The following is a 13384-nucleotide window of genomic DNA, read 5'->3' on the forward strand; positions in this document are numbered from 1 at the left end:
TGGTCAAAAGTTTGGGGTCCGTTAGATTTGTTTAATGTTTTTGAAAGAAGTCTCTTCTGCTCAATAAGACTACATTTATTTGAACACAAATACAGTAAAACAGTCATATTGTGGAACATTACAATGCAAAATAATGTTTTGATATATTCAATCAATGTATCAAACAGCTGTGCTGCTTAATATTTTTGTGGAAACCATGAAACTTTTTTATTCAGAATTCTTTGATGAAAGGAAAGTAAAAAAAACAGCATTTTTTAAATATATTTTGCAACATTATAAATGGCTTTACTGTCACTATTGATCAAATTAATGCATTCTTGCTGTATAAAAGTATTAATTACATTGTTTAAAAATCGTACTGACCACAAACTTTTGAACGATAGTGAGTATTTTTACAAAAATATTTTAACAGGAAACATTATGCGCTGATTCAGAATAATTTCCATAAAATAATTTCTCTTTAGAGTTTTGAATTGATTAATTGCGATTGACAGTTTGAAATAAATAACTAATTTAATCGAAATCTACAAAAAATGAAACCAACCTGCTCTTGTCAGTGATCTGAGCCTGCATCATACGCAGTTTGGCCGGTGGGATGTAGGCCCCACCGGTGCGGGTCAGGATGGGGTCCAGTCCTTCCTTCCTCTTCTTCACTGGAGGCTGCTCGGTGGGAGGTTTATCATTTTTGTCTGGGGAGGCTGACCTTCCCCTCCTCCTGTGTTCCCAATCCCTCTCTCTGCTGGAGCGCCGCTCGTAACGATCCCGATCACCATAACGTTCTCGATCACGCTCACGCTCCCTGGATCTGATGAGAGGATAGCGGAGAAAATGTCATAACTGAAAGGTGCAATTTTTTACATCTGGATGAAAAAGACAACAGCAAATTTGTCAAGAACATAACCCGGATCACTCACCTACGACCCCTTCCGTAACGTTCTTGAGGAGAGCGAGATCTAGAGCGAGATCTAGAGTGGGATCTTGACTTTGACCTCTTTTCATCCCTGAAATAGAGAAAAACAGCAACGTTTTTAAGAAAAGTCTGAATTCTACTTCAATTTTTTCTAATTCAAGAATAACAAGTTTTACCTCTCAGGTGAGGAACTTCTTTGTCTGTTTTTGCTCTCATCATCAGAGGCACGCTGAAACAAACAAACACATAAACATTTTTATTGGATAGCACTGTTTAAGGTACATATGAACTAGGGCTGCGCGATGTATCGCAATTTTCATGTAATCGCACTTAAACCGATTTTTAAATCGCAAAGGCTGCGATTATTTTTTATGCGCAGCTTGTCATTGATGTATGGCACTTTAAACGACTTGCGTAGGCCGTCTGCCAGAAGCTAGATATTTTAGTTGATAAAGTTTTAAATATGGATATTTTTCTTACATGAACGCATCGCTTCACTTCAGAAAGCCTTTATTAACCCCGCAAAGTCGTGTGGAGCACTTTTATCATGGATGGATGCACTATTATGGACTTCAAAACAGAAACGGCCATTCACTGCCACTATAAAGCTTGGAAGAGCAAGGACATTTTGTATATATAATTCTGATTGTATTTGTCTGAAAGAAGAATGTGATATACACATAGGATGGCTTGAGGGTGAGTAAATCATGGGGTAATTTTAATTTTTGGGTGAACTATCCTTTAATTAATATCTTTAACATTAGGAAAATGCTGTATGACTGTAACTCACCTTGATATGTGTGACACTACTCTTTATTTTGTGCACTACACCATCATCACTGTCGTCTTCACTGCTGTCGCTGTCTGAACCGCTGGCCCTCGCCACAGGACTGCCTGCTCGTGGACTCCCATCTTTGATGCCAGAGCCCTCAGGTTGAGCTGAACCAGAGCTACCCTCGTGTCTACCTGCTTCAGGGTTACACAACATCAAGACAAGGTTTTCAGACAGCTGCCATCATTCAAAATAAACCACAGTGATGAATGAACAAACAAGATAAAGAGTGTCTAACGTCTTTTAAAAAGAATGTCAGAGAGGAGAACACCACAATCCTTGGCCACACTTTGCTAGTACTGGCAGTCCTCTAAATCAAGTATTCTGTTACTGTTGCACGGTACGCATGCCATCAAACCGTCCAGGGCTGCGTTTCCCAAAAGCTTAATTAGCCTTGAAAGTTCTGTCTTTACCAGCATAGTTCAACAATTCAGTGTTTCCCAAGAATATAGCACCAACGAACATTCACAAACAGGATCGCAAAGTTGTGTGGTTGGAACTACTACACCTCTCGACCTGTGGTTTGAAGCATAGTTTCTTGTTAGTATTGTAAGGGAAACAGGTCAATTTAGCTCAAAGGGAATTTTGAACGGGCCATAACTATCTCGTTGTGTCTGGATTGATGTCTTGGGGGCCAATCACGTTGGCGTGTTGGCGGATAAATGGGATACAGAGTATTTCTTGTGGCTGAAGCATGAAGTTGAGGTGTTTAAAAGGTTGTTGCTTAACTATGGAGCAAAACTTAAATTAAAACACGGGACTCAATGGAAAAATAATTTAACTTAAGGCGCATTTCCACCGAAATTACACAAAACAATTTGTCTCAGGAACTTTTTTTTGCCCCAGACTGGTTGGTTTCTGCGTTTACACCACGATCTAAAGTACCGGGAAGATTATGTAAACTGCGCGCAACTGCTCCTCCCAGTCTGCGACGGACAGTAATCAGTTTTGAGCGCCATATTTATAATTAGTATGGAGGAGATTCAAACTGTGCTGCAGTTGTTTGTGATGTACTGGTTTACTAACGAGGTAATTAACAAAATGGCAGAAAAGAGACGAGCACTGATACTAAAGCATGTTCAGAAAGCTCGTAATGCTAGATCTAAAATTAGACGATGCAGAGATTGACCGTGAGATGGCTGGGACGAACACACAAAAAATTTCCTCTTCCACAAATACGCTTAATAAAGCCTGAACCTCGTCGTTGGTCCAGCTGTGTTTTTGTTTTGTTTTTCAATTCCATTTTTGCAGACAAACAACTCTTACTGCATGAAGCCACGAACCGCAATAGATTTGAAAAAATGGCGGTTAAAATAGAATGCTGCGTGGAGTCATCCAATCAAAATGTGGCGTGAACACAACCAATCAGCATCTTCAGCTCACAAGTCCCACCCCCGAAAGTTCCTGAACTTTGAAAAAGTACTACCTCGCCAGCAGGGACTTTCAGAGGGGGAAATATTTACCCGGAACTTAATTTAGACCCTGGTTCCTGCGGTGTAAACACACCGAGTACCACCCCAAAGTTCCTAGTTCCTGGGGAAAGTTCCTGCGGTGGAAACGCGGCTTAAGTAAAAGAAAGAAAAGTGAGATGAGAGAAGTTAGATGGCTTGAATGAAGCCGTTAACCCATTTTCTCTGATCTTGCTCTGCGGTCTTCCTCTACTCATCTAATGCTTTGTTTGTGTCTTAAGATTCAGGGGAGTTCTGACCAATTAGACTCGGTCTTTAGTTCAGAAATGGCTGTTTCTCCGCCTCTCACCATAAATTACATTTTATCTGTGGTCTCTTAACTTCCTGCTCTAAGCAGAGAGTAAAGTTTAGACATGATTCCTATTATAAGAATACGACACATTTTACACAGATTTCATGAAGTCATCTTCAGAGTTATGACACACCCACTGGTACCAAACAAGGCACCCTTTCAATCAACCATTATATTAATTCCGTGAATTATGTGTGATTAAGCATAATATTCACATAGGTTGTACACATTATATAGAATTATACAGTTGAACGATGTTTGATTATAAGTCCGTCTAGCATTGTTTGGAATGATTTGAAAAAAACAACTATCTCTTTTATTTTTCCTGTGGAATTTAATCCTGTGGTAAAGGAGTTCATTCAAAGGTCTTTAAGAAGAAAAAGGTCTGTTTGGGATTTTTTTTGTCTTGGGGTTAAAAAAACCTCTAGCATTATCTTTGTGGGGCTCAAGCTGTGCCATCTCTGAACCAACCCATATTTTACAAACTACCTAACGTTGTGTAACGTTACATTTTCTTCCTTTTGCTAGGCTCATCTCTTTGAAGCTTGCATGGCCATAAAGTACTTAGCTGGGGGTTTCTCTAGTTTGGATTATCTCTTCACGAGGTTTGTTGCTTCAACTGGATGGCGCCCACTTCATTTATGGTCCTAGATTGTTCTGTTGGAACGAATCATCTCTGTCCGCTCCTCTCTCATATCCTACAGTTTAGCATGAGGACTCAAATCGATCATGCTTGAGCAAATAATAAACTACCATAAGCTACAGTTTCTCCAATGATGCATCATACCTTTTTGGTTAAGCGGAGAGTTATGGCGGTGTTCGGGAAACGCACTTCATGCTTGGAGTCAAAGACTGATTTACATTTCTATTTAAGAATGATTCAGTCGATGATTCTCTCAAATCTGAAGTGACATTCAAACCAACAGAAGCCAATAACGGAGCATTGAATCAGTGCCGGGGAGCATAAAAGCCCATGAAATAATCATAAAGAGCAGATCATTCTGCCGAGCTCACAACTGGGCCTGTGACTCAACACCTGCTGTTTTCCTGCAGATCCTTTTGTCAGTTCAAACACAGGCGCCAAAGAAAGAGAACAAAAACAGTGAAGCTTTTATCAATGCAGTTTTCACTCTTCTTTCGAAGGCATTTACGATAATGACTTATCACAACATGCACACAACAGTGCAGAGGTTTAAAAATGCATGATGGGAAGATTATTGTTAAATGATCTTGAAATGCGTAATTGCTGCAGTCGCAGTGTGAAATGGCTCCCAGACAGCTGGTAACATTTCCCAATATGGAGCTCAATCTCTGCGGCAGCTTCGCTCTTAATGTCGAGCACAAAAACGGTGCGATTAATCACGATTAAAAAATATAAAGACAGCCCTACATTTTATATACAGCCCTAAATGTAATATATTTTAAAATGTCATTTATTCCCGTGATGGCAAAGCTACACTTTCAGCATCATTATTCCAGTCTCAGTGTCACATGATCCTTCAGAAATCATTCTAATATGACGATCTAGACCTCAAGAAATGTATTTATTTATTTATTACTATTTAAGTTGATAACAGTTGTGATGCTTAATATTTTTGTGGAAACGGTGATAATTTTTTTTCTGAAATCTGATGAATAGAAAGTTTAAAATAGAAATCTTTTGTAACAAATGTCTTTACTTCACTGACTTTGACGTCACAACACGCTGTACAAGTTGAAGTGAGAGATGCTGCGACCCTGTGGTCTCCTAGAAAACTGCTCTTCCTATTGGAGACAAGTCAGACGTGACATTCTTGCAGTTTTGTTTTTCAATATTACGTTGGATAAAAGAACACACTGTGCCTAAATCGCATGCCAAATGTGATATGTGCTGTCCTTATACATATTGACCACTGAACAATACAGCTTCCTAATAGGTGACGTGCCCCTAGGTTTTTTCTTAGGGCAAATGATGAAAATCAGACTCATACGTGGGAAAGTATCCTTGTGCAGGTGTCAGGAGGCTGGAGGACGCTTGTGTTGCTTTCGCTCGGGCAGATTTTGGATGTGCAACAGCTCAGCAGAAGGGATGATTGAAAGCATTTTATGGATGATAACACGGACTATGAGAGCTAGTGAAGTGAGACTGTTAGTGATGAGCTCCAGAGACTAGGGAGCAATAGATCAGATAAAGAGGCAGGAGCAGCGAGGTTACACGCGTCTGCAGCGCTACACTGAGGCCGGATGCAGATGAGCCCTGAGATAAAGAGACCTCTATGGGAAAACACTGATTATTGACTTGACATTGTTGTACAAGACTGCTTTTGGAGACACCCGAGGCAAATAGTAGCATAATATTAACACATACACTACCATTCAAAAGTTTGGAGTAAGTAATGAATAAATTAATTGTATTCAGCAAGGATGCATTAAATTTATCAAAAGTAACAAATCTTTTGTAATATTATGTCTATTATTTTTAAATAAATGCATCAAAGAATCCTGGGAAATTTTTTATGACATTTTCCACATAAATATGTGTGACACTAAAGACTGGAGTAATGATGCTGAAAATGTTGTTTTGCCATCAGTAATAGGCTAAATTACATTTTAAAATATACTAAAATCAAACACTGTTATTATAGATTGCAAACATATTTCACAACATAACTGTTTTTACTGTATTTATGACTGTATGCAGCCTTAGTAAACATACGTCTTTCAAAAACCCGTACCGACCCCAACATTTTGAAAAGTAGTTCTAACATGAAGTCATTCAACAGCAGTATTGCTTTCCACTAGACATGTGCCGATTTTCGGTAATTCGATAAATCACGATAATGAATATACACGATATTGTTATCGTGGGCACTTCAAAATACCGTAAAAAATAATAGATCCGAATTTTTATTTTTAGAACGTGCATTATAGCTTATTTTCCATTAACCGCTTGAACAAACACTGCGTATATGCTGCGCAGAACACGTGAGCGCACCCGGATGTAAACAGTGTTCACGTCACACTGCACGCAGTGCGCGCCACGGCCACTGACGCCGCATTCAAATTCTCACATGAAGAAGAAGAATGGCGGAAGGAGGAACGCTGCCGACAATTTATCAGCGTTCAAAGCTCAAGCCAGAAAAAGTGAACATGCTCACATTTTTGCACTTTAATCTTGAGGAGTAAAATATGCCAGGTAGCCCAACACAACTTTATAGTTGTGTATCGTTCTGTTTTTGCAAATGTTGTTCTTTTGCAGTTTGCATATTATTCATTTTGATATAATTGTTCAGTTTACTTATATATTTTATATTGTTTTACTTATATTTATTTGTTTTTAAATGTTTGAGGTAATTTTAGTTCATTAAAAAGTTATTAAAGTTACTAAAAGGACAAAACTGAAGTTTGTTTCTTTTTTTAACCTGTTTTTCTTGTAAAATTACAATATCGTGATAATACCGTATACCGTGATAAATGCTCTCTCAATTAATCGCAGCATGAAAAAGTGATACCGGCACATGCCTACTTTCCACACCAACATGCAATGTCAGGATCATGTAATGTAATATATTTCATAACAATGAGCATAAATATCTTTACAATTCTGAATCTTATCCATCACAAAAAGAAAAGGCTCGCATCTAAGACACGATTATGATATTTTGGCTGGCAATGCATTGTTTTATTTCCACTAAAACGAATATCATACAGGGCAGGCTGATGAATAAAATACTAATATTTTCTTTGGATAATTTTTTTTCTTGTTTTTTACCAAAAGTTTTTTACATTAATGTACTTTCTGAATAAAAACATTGCCTAGTATCATTTTAAAGCAGGATATTCCAATAAAATACTCTTTACAGTCAAGGAAGACTTGAAGGCAATCACATAAAGGCAATTCTTTCCTTTCAATAAATATACATGAGTAAGTCTGGTGTGACCAATTCTTTCTGTTATAGACAGTCGTTCGTATAAACAAGCCTTTTGTTTGAGGTCATTTTTCACATCAACTGAAACGTTCTAGCTACACGAACCGCGTGTTCACCCACAACAGGTGCGTCTACAGTGAAGCATTACTTTGTCACCGTGTTTGTCCTTGTGCTGACTTCGGGAATGTTGGAAGTAGGTCTCAGCTGTGAGGAAACAAGCAGGCTTATGTACCAATTTAGTGCTGAGGCAACAGTATTCCGGTCATCAGATGTACGGTTTGTTCTACTGGAGCTACACTTTGGATTATTTTTAACCATAATATTCAGAGGATATAGGGTCAGTGGCATTATGATTTAAAGGGACAGTTCAGCCAAAAAGGAATTCTGTCATCATTTACTCACTTTTATGTTGTTCCAACCCTGTATGACTTTCTTTTTTGTCCATATAATGAAAGTCAATGGGTTGTAGTATAGTATCTGTACCCCATTGGCTTTCATTGTAAGGACAAAAACAGTTATGTTGTGTTCTACAGAACAATGAAGGTGAATACAAAACAGAAAAAAAACACTATAAAGCATTGTGTTGCAATGCTGCTTAGTATGTGACTATTGCTTGAATGCTAAAGAACCAAACTAAATTAAAAGGACAAGCTCACCAACAACCCTCCTGCGTTCATCACCATCACTGTCTCCATTCTCAGATGAACTTGTGCTGGCCTTTCTCTGTCGCTGCTCCATTTCTCCTGGGCTGGGCGGCTGGAAGAAAGAGAGAGGACATAGTATAAGAACTAGTGCAGTAAAGTACATGTACAGTAGGTCTAAGTGTACGTGTGTATGTAAATGATGACAGTAAATCTAAGTAAGAGCAGTGTACTAGAAAAGCAGGACAATGGCAGAGGAATGATTTCTAAATAAAGCCCAAAATCTGTGTCATTGTACAGCCCTGATTATACCTTGTGCATTCGTCTCAGGTGATCGGACAAGAAGTATTGCTAGTATTTACATCTTGTATTAACACGCATGTGTCCTTTGACCGCTTGAGTATGAATAGTCTCTGATGACTTCTGAATGTGGTTTGAGCTAATGGGAAAACATTTAGGACTCAATTTACACCTCTATTTAAGATGAATATCTACATAATTATCACACACTAATATTATTACTAACTATTATTCTACTGATTATTAAATGGGATATTGTGGAAATTTGATTAATCATGGAAAGGGAAAATAAAATGCTATGAAAAAATGTATTTCATAAACCACAAAATATTTTTCTTTATGATTGTTCTTGCTAACTAAAACTATTAAAAAATGTTTTTATTAATTTAATAAAGCTGGAATAAAAATAAGTTAATAAGTTTAAGTTACTCAAATTAGAAAAACTCAAATTACAATAAATGAAAGCTAAAAAGTTCTGAAAATTCTCTCACCTTCAGATCATTCCAAACCTTTATGACATTCTTTATGACATTCTAAAATAAGATATTTTGAGAACTTTTTTTGTCCATACAATGGATGTTAATGGGCTACAGAGTTTTCTGGTTCCCAGCGTTCTTCAAAATATCTTTTGCGTTAACAGAAGAAAGAAATTCATACCAGTTTGCAACAACATGAGGGTGAGTATATGATGACAATTTCTTTTTTTGATGAACTATCCCTTTAATGGTGAATCCCTATCCCTTTTTTGATGAACTGTCCAGATGTGACCAGAATAGCTTAGCCTTAGATGTTAATATCATGCATGAACGAACATTATTTTACAAAATAACCAAGATCAAATGACAGCATTTACTGCAGAATTGGTCATGCAAAACACTTCTGACAGTTATACAGTTTTTGCAGTAGAGGTAAACTTCAATTACAAGCAGCACTGAGAAATAATCAGACAGCAGACGAGCTATAAGTGAACTAACATCTGGATCTGCAGCAACGGCACGACACTCTCCCAGCAGCCGTAAAGCATCGCTCTCTCAATTCGATTTCCCTGAATATGCCACTCACAGCTGCCACTGTCCCCGTTTCAATCAAAATTCAATTTGCTGTTTCAGCAGGACGGGCTGTGGGCAGGAAGCAGATGTGTTTTCTGGGGTGTTGATAATGCGAAACTCTTCATGCTGTTCCTGTATCGGCCTTAGACGGACGCGGGACACTCAAAGAATAGCCATGAGCTTGCTTTCCTCTATATTAAAAAAAAAACAGTCTCACTCGACATCCTATCTGTCCCCACTGAGCCTAATCCCAGGCCGAACACAGTGGGCGGCTCGAGTGATTTCTGCAAGCTTATGGGAAACTGGTCTTTCAAACATGGATCTGCCATTCAGCAGGTAGGCTGGTATTTCAGAGTTACACAAACACTGAGAATGCTGAGCGCTCGAGGAATAAATCATTCAGAACAACAACAAAAAAAGGATAATAAGTGAGAGAGTGGAGTGAGTGAGAGCCATATCAGCACTTTATATAAACCCAAAAAAGCTTGACTGGAGTTTCTTTCAGTACCAATGAAGAGCTTTCTTGAAATTATTGCAGGAGTAAATAAGAAGAAAAATAATAATAAAAATCACAGCAACTAATCAATAGCTGGATCATGGTTTAAACCAGGGGTGTCCAATCCTGCTCCTGGAGGGCCAGAAGAGCTGCACGATTAACCGTTAAAGGAACACTCCACTTTTTTTGGAAATAGGCTCATTTTCCAACTCCCCTAGAGTTAAACTGTTGAGTTTTACTGTTTTCTAATCCATTCAGCCGATCTCCGGGTCTGGCGGTAGCACTTTTAGCATAGCTTTATCATTGAATCTGGTTAGACCTTTGGCATGTCTCAAAGATTTTTCGATATTTTTCCAATTTAAACCTTGACTCTTCTGAAGTTACATAGTGTACTAAGACCGACGGAAAATGAAAAGTTGCGATTTTCTAGGCCGATATGACTAGGAAATATACTCTCATTCCTGCGTAATAATCAAGGATCTGTGCTGCAGTACCATGGGTCCAGCAGGCGCAATGATATTACGCAGCGCCTGAAAATAGTCCCCAGCTAGGTAACTTCCAACGTGACTGGAAATTACGTGCGTAATATCATTAGATTCAATGCTATTGAATCTAATAATTAAGTTTTTTTTTTAATAATTCAAATTAAAACATTTTAAATTGTCTACAGCAATTAATATTTTGTCAGAACTGCTAGTAAATTATGTCATTTTGTTGTTGGTTGTTCAGAATAACGTCTATTTGAATTTGTTTTAAATAAAATCGTGATTCTCAATTTATCTAGAATCATGCAGCTCTAAGGGCCACCTTCCTGTAAAGTTTAGCTTTCAATTACATTACTGTCATCGATTACTCACATTCATATCGTACTTTCAACCAATAAGACCTCCGTTTATCTTTGGAATTTGGAACACAAATTAAGATATTTTTAATCAAATCAGAGCATTTCTGTCCCTACATTGAAGTCTATTAAAGTCTATTCAGCCAAAACTCTGACGCTTCAAAATGTTTATGAAGAGAGTTAGTAAAAGAAATCCAATTGAATAGAGCAGTTGAATCCAAGTTCAAGGACTTGGATTGGAAAGAAATAGAGTGAGTGAAAGACTAAGTGACTGAGAGTGAGTAATTGATGAGAGAATTTTCATTTTTGAGTGAACTAACCTTAAGGGCTGTAAAGCAAGTTTAGTTTAATAAAATTTGCATTATGTTATTACTTTTAATGTTTCAAGTCATTTTAGTATCATTTATGTAAAAAAAATTATATTTTCATTATTTTTACATCTAGCTCCAAATACAGAGAGAGCCTAAAAATGAGGTGAAGTAGTCAAGTAAAGTCACCTTCATTTATATAGCGCTTTATACAATAAAGACTGTTTCAAATGAGCTTTATAGAGATAATAGGAGAATTATGTATCAGTGTTGATTCAGTTCTGTTGTAAACATCAAATTATTCAATTAGTTAATTTCATCTAAAAAAGCAGTTCTGCAAAAATGTCGTTATCGTCCAGCTCAGTTCAGTTCTCATTCAACAGCGCCAGTACAGTCAGGTCAATAAAACTGCTGAATATAATGTAAAATACCTTTCATTGGTCCAGTTTAAGTACTTAATTCACTGGATTATACACTACCACATGAATATTTAACATGTTCTTTCATTATAAATAACTATATCATGATGTACACCGCTTTTTTATTACATTTATTTTTAAAGAAATATTAATATTTGCATGCAGCAAGCAAGGATGCATTCAATTGACTAAAAGTGAAAGTAAATGCAGTTTTTTTTTTATCTTCAATTTCAAAAAACTATCAGTGTCCACAAAAATAAACAGTTTTCAACACTGATAAGAAATGTTTCTTGAGCAGCAAATTAAAATGATTTCTGAAGGATCATGACACCAAAGTCTGGAGTAATGATGCTGGAAACTTATTCACATGAATAAATTACGGTTTTTAAAATATTATTTGTTATACTAATATTTCACATTATTACTGGTTTTACTGTATGTGTAATCAAATAAATTAGAGACGTATCTCAAAAATCTTAACCTTAAACTTTGTATCAACAAACATAGTCATGATGTGACATGATAGTCTCACTGTGGACCCCTAGTTTGATGTTGTTTTTAAGAGCCCTACAAGAACAGTGTGCAAACAAGCAAAATTAAAACAATAAAACACTGTGCCAAGCTATTAAATTAAGGGCATTCGGTAGTTTGTTAATCACATAAGGATAATTCAGTCATTGTCAGTTTTTTCACATTCAAACAGTGAGTTTTGTCAAGTCAAAAGAAAGGCTTTCAAAACCCACAAGTAAATAAAACACTCCATGGAGAAGTGCCAGGAAAATATAAGGACGTATACATGCAATGCAAATACAATAACGTATAAATGGATCTTCTCGTAATAAAATATAATCTGCAATATGAGAACATTAATTAAAAAAGACCAATTATTTAAACAAACCCTTCCATAACGGTCTACGATTGTAATCTGATTGTTTTCAAATGGATTTCCACTATATATATGAAATAATTAGACCTAGTTGGTAAATAAGATGGCTATATGTTTCTTAGCCTTTTTTAGACAACACAAAACATGTCTAAAAAGATTTGTTTTTGTGACTTGATCACATGTTGTGGTTTATAACCTTGTCCTTTAAATAACCAGTCTAGGGAACTTAACTTCACTAAAGAGACTCATAAATGACTAGTGTGAAGCTGTATGAAACAACATACGTGTTTATTATTGGTTTATGCCAGTGTTTATAACCATGTTACACACAACTGATCTCACACACACTAAAGCAGCGCCATCTGCTCCATGTGTGCAGGCCTTCCTCGTAAAATCCAGCCAAACATATCCTTAACCCGCTTTAAACGGTCTTTCGCAGTCAAAGATACATACTACTGTTTCACCGCGGTAGATTGATGATATCCATACCTCATTTCTGGATGTAGGACTCATATTCAATACCGTCTTGGACTCGTTTGTCTCGGCTGCCATCTTTCCCGCCGTCTTCCGGAAGTGATGCTACGGATGCCCGCGAGGTTCCAAAGAGGATCAAAACGCGTTTTCGTCAACCGCCACACTGCATTGCTGAGCATATGGCTATTCATTGCTGGATGATTATCACTGATGGGGAAAAAAAATACTAAGCTCCAGGAAACAGATGTCTTGATATTATTTTACATCCTATTAATATATTGAGGCTAATGTAATGCTTTTTCCAGGCCAGGGAAAAGTAACAGACATTTAATGATTAATTAGATTAATTACTTCTTTTTTTTACAAATATTGTTTACAGGAATCACAGGTGTATGTCTGATTTCTCAGTTAGTGTCACTGGTGACTACTTCATCTTAGAACAGACATCAAATTAATATATTTTTTGTGTGTGTAATATAATGTGATGGTGTAGTGTGAGGTTTCTTAATCCAAATTCTCAAAAAAAAAAAAAACTTAATTAAAATAAAATAAAATAAAT

At 36.9% G+C, this 13384-nt stretch overlaps 1 protein-coding gene across 2 annotated transcripts in view; it reads right to left on the minus strand.

The window, feature by feature from the left end:
* Positions 1–13004, minus strand: part of cwc22 (CWC22 spliceosome associated protein homolog) — a 44699-nt gene extending 31695 nt beyond the window's left edge. Inside the window, exons 1-6 of one of the 2 annotated variants that reach the window (XM_079618650.1) lie at positions 12841–13004; positions 8068–8167; positions 1701–1879; positions 1087–1139; positions 915–1001; positions 545–805 (exon numbers count right to left, since the gene is read on the minus strand). In XM_079618650.1, coding sequence (XP_079474776.1) covers positions 545–805; positions 915–1001; positions 1087–1139; positions 1701–1879; positions 8068–8167; positions 12841–12903 — 743 coding nt within the window. In that variant the 5' untranslated portion in view covers positions 12904–13004. The remainder of the gene's footprint in view (positions 1–544; positions 806–914; positions 1002–1086; positions 1140–1700; positions 1880–8067; positions 8168–12840) is intronic. The other variant, XM_079618651.1, reaches the window with a different exon arrangement.
* Positions 13005–13384: the final 380 nt, after the last annotated feature.

The sequence above is a fragment of the Phoxinus phoxinus genome (assembly GCF_949152265.1).
Source record: "Phoxinus phoxinus genome assembly, chromosome: 7".
Taxonomy (NCBI): domain Eukaryota; kingdom Metazoa; phylum Chordata; class Actinopteri; order Cypriniformes; family Leuciscidae; genus Phoxinus; species Phoxinus phoxinus.